This window comes from Camelus ferus, chromosome 21 (genome assembly GCF_009834535.1).
Source record: "Camelus ferus isolate YT-003-E chromosome 21, BCGSAC_Cfer_1.0, whole genome shotgun sequence".
Classification (NCBI taxonomy): Eukaryota; Metazoa; Chordata; class Mammalia; order Artiodactyla; family Camelidae; genus Camelus; species Camelus ferus.
In genome coordinates, this window is record NC_045716.1 from 15,375,365 (window position 1) to 15,395,153 (window position 19,789).

Here is a 19,789-nt window from a genome sequence, read left to right on the forward strand (position 1 = left end):
CAGTTATTACAACAGCCCATCTCCACAAAGCTAGAATGTGCAACTGCTTAGGGCAGCTCCCCACCGGGACCCAGCATGGCTGTAGATTGTTGTGTCTGAAATAAGAGGAAAAAGGGTGAGGAGATCTGAGATCATCATTCATTTCCCCCTTTGGGGAAACTTTTTTTTTTGTTCATTCAGCAAATGATGCTCTTGTACCAATAACAAATGTCAAATACTCTGCCTGGGACTTGGAGGAGACAGAACATTAGCAAAGGAGGAGCAATTCAATGAAAAGGACAGAATTTCTGTTTAAGGACTGAAAAGCCAAGTAACAAATGTCACCAAGAGACCCCAGGGAGACAGCTTTGCATCAACAACCACTACAGAAAAAAAAAATCCACAACTACCTTTAATCATCTTGCACTCCCCATTTCCTGGAATCTTCCACGGGGTCTCCCTCTCCCACCCTGACAAGATCCTTAGCTCTCAGCACTGTAGCATCTACAGGCAGGGGTCCTGCTGGACCAGCACTGGGGAAATAGCCCGGGGAGGCCGTCAGAGCAGCAGACAAGACTCTGCCCTGTGACTCCTTAAACAGCACTGCAAATAAGGACACCACAGCTCCAGCCACGGGGACTTGGCTTCTGGTAATCTTCTTTGTTCCCTTCCTCCTTTGACAGCTCTGAGCCAAACTCCGAGGTAAGTGTGGGAGTTATTTATTCAGTCTTCTCCTGTGCTAGGTTGTAATTGGGATAATGGCTTATTCGCTTTTTTATTCCCCTTGAGTATAAGTGTTTGGGAACTGAGCTGAAATGGAGGTGTTCTCAGTTTAGAAGGGAGGCAGAAGGAAACCAGTAATTGCAGTACAATCTGATGGGTGCTGTGGGAGCAACAGTCCTGTGTGGGGACTCTGGGGAAGGGGTGATGTGGGCACTGAGCCTTGAAATACAATGAGGTGCTCTAGCAGGGAGAAGGTCACTCCAGGCAGAGAAATTGTGTGTACAAAGGTAGGTTCTAGCAAAGGCAGATGGACTTTATTTACACTCGGTTTTCTCGAGAATCCATGCCACCATTCTCTCTTGCCCCAACTACTCCAGTTGTCTTTGACCCGGCTTTACTATTTACAAACTTATTTTCCTATGGTTGATTCACAACACTGTTGCCAGTGTCCCACTGTTAAAACTTAAGTTGCATCATGTGTTTCCTTGCCACAAATCCTGCAGGGCCTCCAGGCTCATTCAAAGGAAGAGCCAAAGTCCTTGCCAGGTCCTGCCAGAGGCTCTGTGTGTTCCGCTTCTCCCTTGGGCTGTTAACTTTCTGACCACATCCCGTAATAATCTTCCCCTCAATTTCTCTCGGATTCAGCCACACTGAGCTACTGGCCATTCCTCCAACCTACTCGATGTGCCCCTGCCTCAGGGCCTTTGCAGGGGCTGATCCCTCTGCCTGGAACCATATTCTCAGATATTCCAACAGCTCCCTCCCTCCCCTCCTTCAGCAATTTACACTCAAAAATCTTCTTTCCAGTCAGTCTTCTGGACCACCCAACAGCACTCCCGTTGTCCTTTCTTCCTTTTCCCCCAACACTTACCACCATTCCAACACAGCATCCAGCACAGTTTTACTGGTTTATTTTGTTTACTGTCTGTTTCCCCTCCCACGGGAATCTACACTCCCCGACATCAGGGATTGGGTCAATGTTAGATCCCTAATTCCTAGACTAGTGCCTGGCACACAGGGCAGGGTGCTTGTTCAGTATTCGCTGAGCGAAAGAAAAAAAAAAAAAATAGATGAATGGATAGTTGCAAATAACCATGTGTTCGAGCCAAATGCTGGCAGCGCTAGTGAGGCCTCTTAGAAACACCCCAGGCTCGCATCTTAAAAATAATTAGAGAGCTTTAAATAAATCACAGACCTAATATTTAGAAGTGAGGTCGGCAGAGTTACTCTTAACCGCAGCCGTGAGGTCATACCGTGGCAGTGTGTCTGCGTCCCTGCTGCACACTTTGAGACCTGGTTTCTCTTCGCACCCCTTTTTCTGGTTCTTACTACCCAAGGGCCAGGGATCTCGCCTGAGAGGGAAAAAGGGTGTGGCCCCCCTTCAATGTCTTACTTGAATAGCTTTGAACTTTCCCCTCATTTTCTCCCCTCCCCATTGCCCCCCACTATCCTTTAATATTTCTAGCTTTAGCATCTTCTTCCTTTCTGTCTTCCAGTCTCCTCTCCTCTCCTTTCTTCCCATTTCCCCTCTCCTCTGACCTTTCTACCTCCACCTACCTCTTCTTCTACCCTCCATTTTTCCCTGTTCTCTTCTTATTTCCTCCCTCCCTCCTTCCCTCCCTCCTTAAGCTTCCCTCTCCCTCTTTTTTCCACCCTCCCTCCCTTTGTCTGAGCACCTAACAGGTGTATAACACAGCACTCCTTTCTTGTGAGAGAGCGATCCGGCCTCTTGAGTTTCAACAACTTGTATAGGGAGACAAAATATTTAATAACAATTCCAGGCAGGGCCAAAGACTCACTGGAGGATCTGGAGGAACAGATAACCCCAGGAAGGAGAAAGGTGTCATAGAAGAGATGGACTTCTGCTTAAAGAACGAGTGTGTGAACGGGTCTGTGAGATTCCAGACGGCTGACTTTCACGAGCAAAGTTTGCAAAAAGGCTAAAAGAAAGGAGGAAACTTGGAATCTGGGTGGAGGAGGGAAGAGTACTGGCTCGGGATGGCTGTTCTTATTTGAGCTCATAGGGAAAAGGAGGCTAAATTAATGAAGATCTCTCAGAACTCAGAATATTTCTTTCCTCTCATTCTAACATTATTTCCTTACCTCTAGAGAGCAACCTAAATTTACATACATATTTTTTTAAGAAAACAGTTGCTAACTGATCTCAGTGATCCTGTTCACGGATGCATTCCCAGCACTCAGCTGCCAAGCAGCATTGGTTGAATTGGATGGAATTGAATTCCTGAATGACTGGGGGAAGGTAGAGTAACTACATTCCAGGCTTGGGAAGGCTTTAAATCAACACCATCATTGCTTCTGGGTGTTAGGGATTCCTGCCTAGCATCCTTCCACCTCTCCTTGAAGCTAGATGATTTAAAATAATTGGGTCATACATTTCCTTAGCAGCTTCCCTGGCTCCTTTGTTCTACCCCTTGATGAGATTAGTTGCTTCAAATCATCCAATAGCAAGAATGTTTTCATTCTAATCCACATCTGCCCCATCCACCCAACCTAAATCCATTTCCCTCTGGTTCAGGGCTTTGTTAACGGACATCATAATTGTACATTATTACCCAAGCTTGTAAACTGATGAATACAGTTGTATTCATTAACAAGGACCTAGAGATTTGTTGGGGGGGTTGTTTAATAATTTGTCATATTGAAAAAGTCTTCCCAGTGGTAGTCCCACTAGGGGTTAAGAGCCTTCTGAGATACAGAGCAACAGCCAGCACATAGGAGGTGGCCAGCGGAAGTTTACTCACTGGGAAAATGCAAGGATGGTCACTCTATCTGTGTGGCATCCGTCTGGCAAGGGTCTATGATGTCTCAAACAGTAATCCCCAGGAGAGGAGCCAGGGGGACTCAGAGAACCCTCAGCCGAGATTCTGCTATTGCCATAAAGGAGGTATTGGCCATGCAAGGAAAGTTCCATGGAGGGAAGCATACTGAGGAGAGCAGTAATGCGTGGAGAGGGAGGACTGCAGACCCAGAAATTAAAAAGCTGGGTTTATGTCACTGAAGGTCAAGATGCAGTAAACTGACTGCTGGAAACTTGGGTGCAGAAGACCAACAGTTCATGTGATTGGTGAGATCACAGTCTCTTGGAACCAAGTGCAGAGGGTTAGCTGTTTGAGCTTCTAAGATCTGTAGACATGAGGAAGTCAGGGCTCTCTGGGGGGTCTCTACTCACTGGTCTGTCCTCTTAGACATGCCTGGCTGGTGGTTCAGACCAGGCCTGCACAAATGATCCTTTGTCTTCGATTTGAGGTAAGAGTTAAGAGGTCTGCCTCATTCTCTAAGAAAGTTTCCCAGAGCCCTGCATTTGGAGAGCAACTTGGCATCTCTTTGGCCATTAATAAAAAATTCTTTCTTTTGTCTCAGTTTTATTGAGATGTGATTGACAGACAGCACTGTATAAATGCAAGGTGTGCATCAGAACGACTTGACTTAGACGCATATTCTAGTTCAAGAGATTCAAGTGATTCATATATAATGTGATGGGTCACATATGATTCCCACAGTAAGTTCAGTTAACATCCATCATCTCCTAGATCCAAAAAAAGGAAAAATACAAGTTTTTTTTTCTTTGTGAAGAGAACTTTCAGGATGTACTCTTTTAGTAACTTTGAAATATACCACAAAGCAGGGTTAACTGTAGTTGCCTGCTGTACACTTCTGGGTTCCCATTCAACTACTGCTCCTTGTATTGCCTAATAAAAAGCTAGAAACCCTTAACCCTCAACGTGGGCTAGTTTGGCCTGGAAGACTTGCACATAAACCCAAAGACTAGCATTTGGAAAGCAGAGTACCACCCCCAAGGAGAGATTTTACCCTTTGAAGACATTCAAGTGAGACACGAGAGGCACTCCACTTCCCTTCCTCCTAAAGAAGGATCACCAGGAGGGGACAAGGATTCAGAGAATGTGGCACGTGTGAAGGCAGACTTCCGTGACCTCACAGTTTTGTCCAGGACCAACTCTGCTGACCTACATGTAGGCATCAGGTTTGTAGTTTGTTTAAAGAAGCCTACATATTCTTAAGATAGGTGGAGAAGTGAATGAGAAATGATGACAGACACACTGACTGAGCCAGGGAGGTAATGGGAATTTCCTCAGGAAGGACAAGATCTTAGCAGCCAGGCTAGACTGATATAAAAAAGAAAGCAAATATACCCTTAGCTAATAGCTCTTTACAGTGGAATTAGGAAAAAGGAGAACATTTTAGTGGTGATGAGTTCAGGGATGGAGATGCGCCTGTGACCAAGCAGGGACCTGTAGGGTCTTCCCAGGACAGACCCTCCTCCTTACCCTCTGCTGTAGCTCGTCTCTGAAGCACCCAGATAGAAGTATCTCATGCAAATTTCCTGAACTTGTTAGATGCTAAAAACCACCACCAAATGGAAGAGATTAACTATTTGATGATCATGAGCACGTAGCCCCCAGACCCTCTGCCTAAGGACGGATCACCAGCAACCAATCAGAATTGTGCGCAGCTAATCACATACCCTGGCCCGCCCCTCCCTCCACTGGCCTTTAAAAATGCTCAGCTGAAACGCTTTGGGGAGTTCAGGGGCTTTGGGGCATGAGCCACATGTTCTTCTTGCTCCGCCCAGCAATAAGCCTTTCTCTGCTCCAAACTCTGGTGTTTTGGTTTGTTGGGCCTCGCTGAGTGTCAGGCACACAAACTTATGTTCAATCATAACTTTGGTGAAGCCAGTCCAGGCGTCTGTGCCCGTGGCAGGTCTGTGCCCGTGACCCTGCCCAGCAGCTGCTGGAGCTCTCTTCACGCCATGGAACCGGGAGGGACTCTCCCCAACAGGCACGGCCACCCTGGCCTGAGGCTGTTTGGAACCAAGAAATGCCCGGAGCTGCGGTTCACTTTTGGTGTTGCCTGGGGGTGAGTCACCCCAGCTCCCTCAGGCTGGGAATTCTCTCCACTCCATCTGGGCTCATTCCTACTAGGAAGTGAGCAGCTCTGGGCTCACTCCGAGCCGCTCTGGGTCTACTCTCTTGCTGGAGCTCGGCCCTGTCTGTTTGGAGGCCTCCGTCTGGGAGCAGAAGTGGAATTTTGAGACTGCAGCTTATCTGTTGTTTGTTTTTTTGGTTTTTTGTATTTTTTTGGTGGTACTATCTTGGTACCTGAGTCTAAATCCTGTTCTCTCTTCTTGAAACTGAGGCATGTGAATGTTTATTATTATTGTCTATTACTATTATTTCCTTAAACTGAAGTGGGTATCTGGGGACTGGAAGAATAAATCCCTGAAAATGGCAAAGACGGTTGGGTTTTGTAAAAGCAGTTAATAGAGGAATTTGCATTTCTCTTCCTGTGCCTTTGATACATAGGTGATCTACCTGGGCTCTCAAGGGAAAAAAAAAAGGTTTTTTGTTTTTTTTTTTTTAAACTCAGGCTGAAAAACTGTAAGATCTCTGGTTTTATCTTATAACTTGTGGATGAGCTTCATTTAATTGATTTAAAAGTAAGCACTTACAAATGAAATACTTGTAAGTATAAAAGAAGCTAGACAGAACAGAGTTCAGGTTCATGTGATCTAGGAAATATTCAATATTAATATGATATCTGATATTAAAGCTAGCTTAATTTGTTGGTATAATCTATACAGACATGTCTTTGATTGTACCTAAGTTTACTGAAGGTCAATAAGTTCTTGTTCCTGTTGCAGAGTTTGTCAGCAGGAATTAATTAGCCTGGTAGGATGAAATTCTTATGAGTGAATTGAATGCAAGAGAGATAAGAGCTTCTGGGTGAATTCTTTAGAAATAATTATGTTTTAGGAATGTCTACTTTAAAATGATCTCTAGATATATTTGGTGACTTGAAATTTTAGAGTTGTGCTAAATTAAGTTAAATGATGGAAGTTTATCGAATGGCTGACTAGTTAGGTCATGCTCAAACAAGACAGGATACAGAAATATTCACTAGAAATTAAGATTTTTAAGAACTGATGATTCTAATTTAAATGCGTAATTGAAGCTACTAAGAACAATGGGGGCCACATTTCAGTATACAGTAGGAAAGTAGGATATATATTTTGAGTAAAACAAAGTATGAGGAATAGAATTGCAGTTTGTTAGGGGAAAAGAAGATGATTTGGTCCTAGAGTTGGTTGTTTCTAAGTGGGTTAAAAAAAAATAAGGGGTAGACTAATATGGATGCAGAAATTTGTGTAAAGTTTGTAAAAAGGGAGCCCTGCAAAAGGAGTTCTGTGCGTGGTCAAGCTGAGATTGGATTGAACTTGTTTGGGTAAGTGGATTCTGTAATTAAAAGGCTGGTGCAGGACTAAATTTGTTTCCTCTCTTAAGAGAGCAAGTTCCATTAGAATGCTTCTGATAACAGATTGTGTGAAACTTTTTTGATATTTTGACCTACTTTCTGTCAAATCCTAATTAACGTTCTTCTGACTTCAGCTAACTTTGGGATGCTTCAGAGGGTCCCTGAGGCTTCTCAGTGGAGAATATTTAACTAGGATTGGTTGCTATGTCGAATTGCATGCGAAGATTGTCAAATGAGTGATAAGCCTCCTCGGGTTATAGGGTATGGATAAATGTTGGTAGGGACATTCTAGAAATTATATGAAGTTTCTGAAATTTAGATGTGTCCTGGTATAATGCTATCAGTCCTAATTCTGGTTGTTATCTTGGAATGTTGTGTGTTACAGCCACCTCACTAAGCTTCTTTGTCAAAAACATTGTGGTCAATAAAATAGATAAATAATAAGATTATACTATATGGCACAGGGAACTGTATTCAATATCTTATAGTAACTTATGGTGAAAAAGAATATGAAGACAAATATGCGTATGTTCCTGTATGACTGAAGCACTGTGCTGTACATCAGAAGTTGACACAACATTGTAAACTGACTATACTTCAATAAAAATAAAAACACAAAACAAAACGTTGAGGTCAGGTCTCATGCTTTGCCTTTTTTGGGCCTTTTGAGGACAGTTATATTGATGGTTTTTGGACCTGCTTCATTTCAGGAGGATTCATAAAAAGGGCTTTTTGACAGGTGCAGGCTTCTTTTAGATCGTATGCCGAGCGGGATAAGATCTTTAAGAAGTCTAATGAAAACTCTGATTTCATAAAAGCTGTTAGTAAAAGGGATTGATTGCAAAGGATTGAGTGGAGTGAGGAACATGGGTATAATTTTTTGGTTGTCTGAAGAATCACTGGCTTTTAACATATGCTTTCTCATTGAACTGTTGACCGAATGTTTGTCTCCCTATGAATATTGCCCCCAAAGTTTAGGATAGAGAATTCTCTAATGGAGTTGTCACACCGTATAGCCACTCCATGATGTGTGACAATGCTTGCTTCTCTAAAATAACATCCCCCTTCTTGTCCACACCTGTTCTCAAGACTGGGGAGTAGCAAAGAAAAGAGGGGGAATTATAACTGAGCAGGACCCTATGGGGGGCCTTCCTCCCCCATATCCTCTGCTGTAGCTCCTCTCTGAAGCACCCAGATAGTAACATCTCACACGTATTTCCTGAATTTTTCTGCTGCTGAAAACCATCAAATGGAAGAAGTTAACTACTTGATGATCATGAGCGCGCAGCCCCTGAGCCTCTGCCTGAGGACTGATCACCAGCAACCAATCAGAACCGTGCACAGCTGATCACATACCCTGGCTGCCCCTCCCTCCGCTGGCCTTTAAAAATGCCCAGCTGAAACCACTTATGGGGCATGTGGCACCCATTCTTGCTCTGCCCAGCAATAAACCTTGCTCTGCTCTAAATTCTGTTTCAGTACTTTGGGGCCTACCTGCGTGTTGGGCACATGAACTTGCATTCAGTAACATACCCGGATAGATACATCAGAAGAATGAATAATACTAATAAATCATATTTAGCACTTACGTGTGTCAGACACTGTTCTAAGTTCTCTTTTTTAGGTTTTTTTTAAAGCTTTTTAATTGAGGTATAGTTGATTTGCAATATTAATTTCAGGTGTACAACATAGTGATTCAAAATTCTTACACTCCATTTAAAGTTACTGTAAATATTGGTTATAGTCCCTGTTAACTGGTCTAAGCATTAACTCATTTAATCCTCCCAATAACCCTATGAGGTAGGTACTAGTATTCTCTCCACTTTGTAGGTGAGGAAACTGAGGCACAGAGAGATGAAAGCAATTTATCCAAGGTCACATAGCTAGTAAGTAAGTGTAATATAATGGGAAATATACATTTGATCTTTGTCCTTGGTTCCTGATGCAGAACTCCCAAAACATTTATAATTTCCTAAATGATAAGAGTGTCTAGTTTGTGGGCCCCTTGATATCTTCAGGATGAGGGCTGGTCAGAGAAAGGCTAAGCCTTGATTAGACACTTGAAGCTTTCAGCCCCAGCTTCTAACTTCCAGGGAAGAAGAGCAGCTGGAGATTGAGTTAATCACCAACAGCCAACGGTTTATGAGTTGTGCCCATGTAATGATACCACCGTACAAACCTCTAAGTCACAGCATCCACATGCTGGGAGGGTGGGGCACCCCGACTCCATGGGGACAGAGGACCCTGCACTCAGGACCCTTTCACACCTTGCCTTCATCTGGATGTTCATCTGTATCCTTTATAATAAACCGATACATACAAGCACAGTGGCTTCCTGAGTTCTACAAGTTGCTCTAGCAAATTATCAAACCTGAGATGGGGGGTGTGGGAACTCCCAACTTATAACTGATCGGTCAGAAGTATGGGTGACCTGAGACTTGCAACTGGCATCTGAAGTGAGGCCGGTCTTGTGGGACTGAGCCCATAAGCCTCTGGAGTTTGATGCTAACTCTGGGTAGTTAGTGTAGGAATTGAATTGAATCGTAGGACACCTAGATGGTGTTGAAATGTTAAAGAATTGGTTGGTGTGAGATTCAAAACCTCTCATTTAGTGTCAGAAAGCTGACAGTAGTGCAGCTGAGATCCAAGTCTTATGTGGTCGGGCTTTTAAGATCTCAGTGAGTAAACTGCATGTATCCCACACACCAAAGGATGCAGGAGAGACCCTCTAAAAGCAGCAGGTGGGGAGTGGGTAATGAAAGCCATTGGAGATGTGCTGATAGATGTGACTTTAAAGGACTCACTAGATGCTATAAGAAAATGTAGACACACTTGAAGGGGAAAATCAGAAAGACCACGATAAAACATTTCAAGAATTATGACTGAATTCCAGCATAGCAGTGATTGTGTATAGGGGTGCCAACCATCCTGTGCTCTGTAGGGGCAGCCCTGGCGCTGACCCTCTACGGGAGGGTTCCTGGGGGGTGGGGACACACCACAGGCGAGCCTGTTGGGAAAAAAACGGCTGAGTGGGGGATGGGAAGACACCTCCTGTGGAACATGACTCATCACAAGGGATGAAAGCTGAACAGGACTTATCTGAACAATGGAAGCCTTGGACAGATCCAGAATTTTTGAAACAAATTTCAAAACAGAACTTAGAAAAGTATGTTAGGAAATCATATGTCTGGGCCCAACGGCAAAGAGGGCAAGCTGTCCACAAGACAGAGGAGGGATGTAACTGGGGCAAGAGCTGGTGAGACAATTTTAGACTTTGCCGGCTCTGCTTAGAAGGGTTTGGGGAACGATAGTAGAGACACTTTAGAGTAAACATCCAAGAGACCACAGAAAGGGGTGCTTCTGCTGCTACTGGAGCAACACCAGACACTTAAGGCAGAGGGAAGGTGGGAAGGAGGCTTTGTGGGCAGAGGTGATGCAGGGAGGAGCCCAGCTTTCGGCCACATCAACCTTAGCCAGGGCTTAGCAATTGGAAACTGACTCTAGTTGAGACAGAGGACAATCACAGAGCGGGTCACAAGCTGAAGAGATTCCAGAGAAGGAAGAGAATCACGGGGGTCCAGGATAAATGTAGCTGGGATTGGGAACACAGGCTTACAGGGAAGTGGAAGTCAAGACACGTCTTACATATGTGATGGATACCAGGGAGGAAGAAGGGAGCCTCCGCTAAGCCTGTGGAGGGAGGGGGACCCACTTTACATTTTTGAATTTTGCACAGAGACATGAATATTTCAAAGGTCATTCTCTGAGAAAGGAGGCAGAATGTGTGGACTGGATGGTTTCCCCCAGGATACAGGCAGCAGAATGCAAAATTAACCTCTTGGTGGTGGCTTTCTTTTACCACCACAGTTGCAAAGACTGAAGCTGAGATTTTCGTTTTTCCTCTTTCATATGTTTTCTGTCTTTCCTGTGTGTCCCTTGTACTATCAGACATCTGATCCGGTGGTTCCTCAGCAAGTCACGTGGCTCTCTGATCTGGGGTTCTGGGAACTGAAGTTTGCACTAGTAGCTGGGGCTTTGCTTGTGTTTTCTAAGTTCTCCGTGGGTAAGCTGATTCTGGGATGGCGTTCACGTGTCTCCTGAAGTGACTCTTTAGAAAAAAGTGGGGTACCAGAGAAATTCAACTTGGGATTGATTGAACTTTAAAGGAACCAGAACCACTACCCCCACTCCAGTGGAAGAGGTCTCCGCGGGAGAAGGAAAGCTTTGACTCTGCCTCTGGCGCTGGAGTGAGACTTCTGGCTGAGGAGGAACCCAGGAAGAAATTCAGGAAAGGCAGGGCTAGCATTTCAGACTAGCATTTCATAGAATTTTTAAGTTGAGAGAGGAGGATTTTATTCTGCATTTTAATTTCTCTTTGGATATATATTAAAGGGAGATTTATATTCAAATGTTCTATAGCATTTGGTGCCCTTTATGCCGTCCAGAGGTGCTGGTTGTCAGTGCTGGTGAGCTACACTGGACAGTGTGGCTGGTTTTCATGGGAGAGAGGGAATTTGGGCTTGGAGTGTAAGCTGGACAGAATGAATGGATCCTGTGATCTATCCAGAGCAATCCCAGAAGCGTGAGCTAAGCTGTCTCTTGCATGGGTCCTAGGACAAGGAGAGTGGTTCTCCCCAGCATGTGGCCCTCCCCAGTTCGTCTTCCTCACCCCCACACTGCCCACAGTGGCCTCAGAAATCTGCCCAAGGCTGGAAGCCATAGACTGTATCTCACTGTGTCTGGGGGGCTCGGACAGTGAACCCACTGTTTTCTTTATTTGTACACTGTAGGGGCTTTTCTGCAAGGCATGAGAGTGGACCCACCCCCCCACCAAAGTAGAGCCCCACTCAGCTCTCCGGGCCTCTGGCACAGAGACCCAGGGCAAAACGCCTTCCTTGGCTCACCCACTGAGTGATTTCGTAATACTGAGCTCTTGTGCCATCCTCCACACTGGAGGGAGGCGATCCTTTGGAGAACACATGGTGGCCAGAATGTTGGTTTCCTGCTGCATGTCTTTCTGTGTCAGCAAGGGAGCCGTAGAGGTCCATAAGGATAAGCGGGTGGGAGTCTACTAGGGGCCCAGGGGAGCTGAGCATATCAGACTTTGTGATTTTTAAAGCTTTAGATCTGTTCTTTGAAGTGACTGCTGGTCATCAGATTTCACCCTTCCAGACAGCAGTAAACATGGGGGCAACATTCTGAAGTGGGGAACAGGCTGCCTTAATGGGCTGCACCTCTCCCCTCGTGATGACCACAGGCGGAGTGCAGAGGTCTGAGTTTAGCCAACCACCGAATTTGGATATGGTTGAGCGGGGTGGTATTGGGTTGATCAGTACCTTTCTGGATTGTCCCCTTGAGGAGTAACAAAGCCAAGTCTGGGATGTTTACTGGGAGTGTTTTTACTGGGGTGTGTCCAGTGCAGTGGAACAGCCACGTGGGCGTGTCTTTTGTCCTCACTGATCCCGTTTGCTCACTAGATATGACAGAGACAGCCACGTATTCAGAGTCACCGTGGGCTGTCATTGCCAGGAAGTGGCTGCCTAGCCAGGGACCAGTTTCACATCCTCTTGCCCCACCCCTACCCCTAGCATTTAGGAGTATGAATGGAAGGGAGGTCCTCATCAAGGCTTTCTAGCAGTGGTGAGACTTCTACACACATCCTCCTGCAGGCCAGATGTGGAGGATCCACAAAGTGGAAGGAGCTGGGTCCCCGAATCACCGCGTGGAGACAAGGCACCCTGCGCAGGAATATGTGCTGGCGGCCATTACTGTTCTAAGTGGGAAGTAGACTTGTCCTGCATTTGAGGCATTACACGTTCTGGTCTTTTTGTTACAACAGTCTAGTAACACTCTAAGTAATAAACTAGATGGGCGAGTTCGTTCCACAGTTCTCTAGGCAACTGAGAAAGGAAGTGGGCTGAAACTGCCTTGCACCCCCAGGATCCCAGAAATGCACCCCCATGTGTAACAGCTTGGCCCCGGGCAGAGCTCTCCAAGTGAACGTTAGCCAGATAGCCTTATCATTCTGAGGCCCTTAAGCCCTTACCTTATCCCTTAATTAATAAAGTAATTTTTAAAAAATGATCATTAGTAAAAACGGTACTTTGATCCCCACTGACTCTCCATTCCTTCGATCTGTTTTCTGCTGATTAGAGTCATGATGGGGATGAGAGGGTGAACATACAGACCTGCCTCCCTGGGGCTCTGGGCAGAGGCTCCTGAGAACTAAGGGGTGAGAATGAGAAAACAAGGCCTGGGATGCCCGTAGAGGAACAGCATGTGGAATGCCAGACAAGGGGCTCCATCCCGCTCCGTGCTTGGAAAGAGGGTGGCAAGGGGCTGGGAAACAGACTTAGGTGCTGAAGGCAGACATGGCGGTCCAGCCAGGACACTGAGACATGAAACCCTAACAGACCTCAACCCCAAGGGTCGGGGCTCAGTGTGAGTGCAGACAAGCCACCGGGAGAGATGCTTACATGGGCTGGTAGACAGCACACAGCAGGGGTGTAAATCCAGTGGCGTGCCGTCTAGCATAATTCTGAGAGCCTGCAGCTGGGTAGTCATCTCTAACCTAGATTCTTTTCCCCTGAAGCATCTCTTGGGTACCACAATTTTCCTTATAACCAGATCACGGCAGACAAAGACAAGAAAAGGAGAACCACTGGGCGAACAGCTGTGACTCAGAATCTCAGGATTTATTTCAGAACATCACCCTGATATTTGAACTGACGTTTGGTGGATGACGGCCAGTCACAGACAAGCAGACAAGATGGGGTGCCCTGCTCTCCTGCAGAGAAGTCATTGGACCCACTGCCAATGTAGACATTAAAAATGATTAGGGCCACAGTTTAAACCATAATCCACACTAACGCAAGTCCTAGTTTGGGGAGAGACAAGTTGCTAGCCTGTAAGAGAATAAATTTACACAAAATACAAGTTTCTTTTTTTTTTTTTTGCAACAAAAGAAACTATTTATTTGGAATATGCATTACCAGTACAAATTAGGAGACTGTAAAACCTACACCGTGTTAGTATCATTAGAGAACACAAAATTTCAGTTGGAATCAAAAGGGACAGAAGCCTGTGCTCTCACAGAAGCAGAAAAGCTTAAACTTTCAAAACCAAAACAGAGCAGAGCTTTGCAGGTTTATACTCTGAATAATAAGAACGGGGGAGGGGGCGCGGGCGAATAAAACCAACAACCAAAGGAAAGCACTTCAAAATACTCGGAAAGGCCAAAGGAAAGGAAAGAAGTAATAAGAGAGGAAAAGAGGGACAACATTGAATGTTTTATTAGTTTTAACAAAAGGGGGGAAAAGTTTACAAAAAAATAAAAGATTTCAGAAAGCTTTGAGCTAGGGATGGAAACCAGAAAGGTGATGTGAAAAGTTCGTCATTATTTTGTTATAACTTGGAAACAAGGGTGCCAGTGTTCCGGCAGAAACTCTTCCTGAAGTATTGCCCCGCAATTCTGTATGCTTTCCGAACGCTTAATCATTTGTTGAGTGAAAAACGTGTAAGTTCCTCCAGATAATATTGCTTTCTTTTCTCCTGTAACAAAAACATTCCAGCTCAAACCCCTTTGACAATCTGCTTTAAGCAGCTGCCTAAATCAGGGGTTAATGAGGTGCATGGCCGATGGATCCAACTTTTTAACCACTCAGCACTAGACCAACAGGACTGAGTCTGGCTCAAAAGATCAGCAGGCGGAATGGCCCCAGGGATGGCTTCCCGGATCTATTCTACTTTAGCCAAAAGGTACACATCCCACCAGGATCTCCTGCAGGATTCTTCTGGAAGAAAAAATGTCCTCTGTAGGTGGAGGGGCCTAGTGGAATGCTGTTATTAATCAGGAAGAAAGAAAAGAAAGCATTTTGTTGTGACATTCACAATCAACCAAGGCAAAAACCTTTCCCTACAGTGTAAAAGGGTCCCCTGGACCAATTGCTTGAATTGTGAAAGGGCCAAAAGGAACTCAGGTCCCTGGCTTTGTCTTTTTCAGGGACCGCAGGATTGCCACTCACTCCAGAAAGGTGGATGAGCAATGTGACATCAGTGTGGACTTGATCTTTGCTTTTGAAGTCAACTGAATTCTCAAGCAAAGAGAAGTACAAGGAAACAGCGTACTCTACAAAAGTCACCTTTTCACATCACCTCGTATACATATTTAAGGAATAAAAACAGCAAGATCATAATCCTGACAATTAAAACAAAAAGCCCCCCCCATAAACAAACCAAAAATAACACAAAACATAATTTTTTTTTAATATTTTAAAGAGCAAGATAAAGGAAAGAAAAGAATTTATTTCTGGGTCTCGAAGTTAATAAACATAATAACATGTTAGGTTGTACCTATTATGCTCACTATTCCAACCTTTTTTTTTTTTTTAGTTTACAAAATGAATTACTGTCACTTTTAAACATTGTGAAACAGGAAATGGATGTGCACAACTCGACACTTTTCTAGCATTCTTGAACTAATTCACAAATGCAAGAAAATAAAAGAAAAATGGGGGAAATGGTGAACGTAGGTAGTTCGGTGTTAAAAACTAATGCAGGAATGATGCGCATTGTCACAGAAAGAAAAGGGGAAATTCCCCATCCTGTTTTGCGTGCTATGAGGGTCATTTTTAAAATTTTTATTATAAACACTATTAAATTCAGACCGCTTTTTTGGTTTTTTTTTTCCTTTATCTGAATATACAAGAACATTCATTATCAAATGTTCAGCATCAATACTACAAAGAACGAGACACAAGTCGCAAGAAACAATGGAAAATGTTAATAAAGCTGAAAGAATCGTTGAGTATTTTTTTTTTAAGTTTTTTTTAAATTTGAGTTTCTGTAGTTTCATCTTTTTTGGTATCGAAGTCAGGTTTTTCTGGGCAGAAAAATAAAACTCAGAAGGAAAGGGGGGGCAGGGAAAGATATGTGAGAAAAAGGCAACCAGAAAATAAAGAACCACCACCACAGCAAAATAAAAAAATAGAAGTAAAGAAGGTGCCACTTGGCAAAGTACTGCACAGGAGTCAGTTCCACGCCAGGGGAAGGAGTTAGGGATGAAAAGGAGGTTGCAATGAAGAGTGAGAAGGTGGGCAAACCCTAGGACTAGTATCTGTTCTCAGAGGAAATCTGCCAGGGAAAATGGAGAGCTCCCACTTCCATCAGGAAATGAAGGCATCTTGGGGGCACATTTTGGTATCTGTAGGATTGACCTAATACGCATTCCCAGGGAGCTGTACTTCCAGAGGCACGCTCTTTCCATCCCCATCCTTCCACTGCCAGGGTTCCCATGCTTTGCTGAATGAATGCGGAGAGATCTGGTGGCCGCCATGTTGGACGTGATCGCGGGCAAGGAGGGGAGATTGTGGGACAGGTGTTGGGTGCGCCAAGCGCTGTGTGAAGTGCTGGGTCGGGAAGATGCTGTGAGCGGGGACAATCAGTGCAAACTGCAGGGAGGGAACCTGCCTGTGCATAAGTAGCACTGCTCTGATCGTTTCCATTCATTTAAGATGAAATCAGTCAACTCAAATCTGGAGTCATTCTTCCTGTTTCCAAGAGAACCTTTTTGTGTCTCTTTCCTACTTGGCCCCAAATCAGGGGGATGTGATCCCACCATATTCCTGTGTGGGTGGTTTCAATAGATCCCTGCCACTAAGACAAAGTTCTCCACTGGTTCTAATCACTGCAGAAGGGTCACAAGACGCTCCTTCCAAGAATCCTCTTTATCAAGTCCTGTTCTGACTGAGGCACAGGCTACGAGACACAGTCTTTCTACTGCTCTTAGTCATCAAGGCATAATCCCATCCTGCCAAATATTTACTTTTTGTGTTTCCTTCAAATACACATACCTTCAGATTCCTTAGGTGGAACCCCCACCCTACAACACACCCACACACAGAGGAACATTTTCTATTCATTTGTATACTGCCATGCAAAATTTCCATGACCTGTTAGCTGGCCATCCTCATCCCTCAGGATCTTATACCTCACCCGGAGGCCTCTCAAACAAAGTAGATGTGACAGGGCACTAAGTACTTACAAGGCCACATACTGGATGCAAGTACAAGCTCAGAGGACCAGGTCCTGTTTTTCCAATTTAGAAACTTATCTCTATTCTAAGAAACCAAACAGATCAAAACAAACAAAAGCAGCAACATTAACCCTTCTCTTGGTCATCATGGTGATGACCTCAGGGCACAATGTTAACCAGAAGTTAGAACGGGAAAGCCATTTATCGGCCCTGCATGGTATGAACCTGTTTATCTTAGGGACGCTACATTCCCTGACTTTACAATTACAGCTCAGATAGGAATTAAATCAGTTCCTTCAGTCTCTCACAAGGCTCTTGGTGAAGCGGGCATAATCACCCCCATTTTACAGATGAAGAAAATGAGGCACCAAGAGATCTGACCACCTCCCACTTAATCAAGTGACAGAGCTGCCATCTTTACGGCTGGCACAGTTGGCCCTGAAGAAGGTTACGTTCAGCTGACATTGGAGAATAGCTTCCTAATACACACTCTTCTCTCTTAGATAGACCCAGGGGATAAAAATCACTGATGATTTCACAGAAAACATGGCCTCCCCTTCCCCTGTCACTCTCAGGTCTTCAAAGTAAGCAACCAGAATGTTGGCCCAAACCATGTTCTTATACAACTTTCTCCTCCAGGACAAGAATGTGGCGGCATGTAACAATTTGGATAACGAGTGCATGTCCCTATGGTAAACACAAAACCAGAACAGACCGGAATCCATGAGACAGGGTAAGTGCTGTGTGTGGCTCCCTGAGGGCTCCAGGGGTGGTGAGAGCAGGGAGATTTTCCACTGGAATCCTGGCCTTCAGCATGATCAAGTCGATCAAGTCCCTCAAGTCCCGTGTACGGCATTCTGGCGTGTGCATGCTGGGGGTGGGGGTGGGGGGACTGCGGGGCCTGGAAACCCCAGCACATGGTGCTTCTCTGTGTCAGTGACCTTCACTCAAGAGTTGTTAAGTCCCTCCCTTGGGTTCACAAGGCCTAATGCTATGGTTCCTAACGTAGGCATTTGTAGGTGGCGTGTGACTGTTTTTGGGCAAGTGAAGCTGTGAGACTGTGTACGTGCCTGTAGGTCCGTGTACGTGTGTGTGCGTGGGAGAGAGGCATTGGAAGGGTTTCAGGATAAGAACTTTCTACTCCTCAGTGATGCGCTCACCATCGTGCCTAACTCAGACCTGGTTTTACAGCAGGCTCTGAACCTTGCTTACCAAGTGTTCTGCATCATCTCCAGACCCTGCGCCTCTGAAGCCAAGAGCGCTGTTACTGGGAAGATGCAAAAGCCTCTTGGAATCCTGCTCTTCCTGTCCCTCATGCCCTCTCCTGCTGCCTGACCTCCTGCCCGGGAATCAACCTAGCAGAGCTGAAACCAGAAAACGTGGCACCTTTAGAAGCCCAGCAGTGCCAGTCCCCAGTGAATACCTGGGGCCGGGAAGAAGAGGACAGTGTTCTGATCAGAATTGTCCCCAGGGAGGGAAAAGCGAGAGGAGGCAGGGAGGCCTGGAATGAGTAGGGCGATGTGGTGTCTTCCTGCTAAGAGGTAGTGTAAGTAACAAGAGAGACAAGATTTCAGGGTTGCCTGTTAACACTGGGAGTGGGGGATCCGAGTGAGGTACATTTGGCTCCTCAAACCACCAGCATGAAAACAAACAAATGCTTTTATTATTTTCTTTGTACTTTTGTTTTTCTCTTGAAATTCCTCTAATTGTTGCAAATATCCTTCAGGGATGTCATAGAGGGCGGGGACCCAGGGAGTCTAGGACAGAGGGCCAGGGGCAGGGAAGATGACGGACACCAGGCTGACAGCTGGAGGCAGGGAAGGGTGGCTTCTACCCAGAAAAAAAAAAAAAAAAAAAATAGGGAAGAGAGTATAAAGAAATGTCCAGATTGGCTGAAATAGCATCCCAAAGAAGAGAAGAGAAGGAGACTCTTATTGTGTTTGCTGATTGCTTCGACCTCCAGTCTGACCGCTTCAGCGTTGAGAAACCCTCCCTCCTGGCCCTGCCCCGACTGGGGCACAGGGTCAGCCGGGATGCGACTGCTGGGAGATCAGTTGGAGGTATCAGAGTGAACACTGCCAGGGCCTTCTGTAGGGGAGGTCACTGATGAAGGGGTAGTAGCATCCTGCCAACCTCCATTAGCCTAGAAGGGAAAAAGGGAGAGAAGTCAGTCCTCTGATATTGGGTGGCTGTTCTGAGCAGACAACGACAATCAGGCAACTTGGGTCAAAGGCCGAGGACAGTGCCTAGCACATGGGGACACTCATCAGATGGGCAGCTATTATTGTGGTTGGTAACATCCTCCTCCCACCCTCAGATGAGCTGAAGTTCTCCTGGTGAGCCTTTGGGCACGTATTAGCACATCCCACTTCTCACAGGCTTTGTAACTTGGTCCAGGCCATCAGATGATGAGTACGTGTGCTCTAGAACAACGGTAGCTGCCCTGCGGGCCAAGGGACTGAGTTCTAGTTCTGATCTGGTTTCGATTAGCTGCTGGCTCTGGCCAAGGCACTTTACCCTCTGCAACCTGCGGTTCCCTTTTAGAAAAATTAAAAGGTTAGCTCCAGTGCTTTCTAAGGTCCTTTCCAGCTCTGGATGCTCCACATGTCATGGGATCCCAGGCACCTGTTCTGTGCCAGGTTCTGTTCTAGATGCTGTAGGGTGTATAATGATGAGTGAGAGACAGTCCACGTGCTCCAGGAGGTGGATAAGACAACACCAGTGAACTGTAATTCCAGGCGGAACCTAACCAAGGGGACAGGC

The 19,789-nt window shown here is 45.4% G+C and overlaps 1 protein-coding gene across 6 annotated transcripts in view; it reads right to left on the reverse strand.

Annotated features, from left to right (window-relative positions):
- Positions 1-19,789, reverse strand: part of PBX1 (PBX homeobox 1) — a 316,248-nt gene that overhangs the window by 21,631 nt on the left and 274,828 nt on the right. For 4 of the 6 annotated variants that reach the window (XM_032463835.1, XM_032463834.1, XM_032463839.1 and 1 more), the window contains one exon: positions 13,935-19,169. The exons of the other annotated variants lie outside the window; for them this stretch is intronic. In XM_032463835.1, the coding sequence (XP_032319726.1) occupies positions 19,077-19,169 (93 nt within the window). In that variant the 3' untranslated portion in view covers positions 13,935-19,076. Of the gene's footprint in view, positions 1-13,934; positions 19,170-19,789 lie in introns of those variants that run through there. 6 annotated transcript variants of the gene reach the window in all.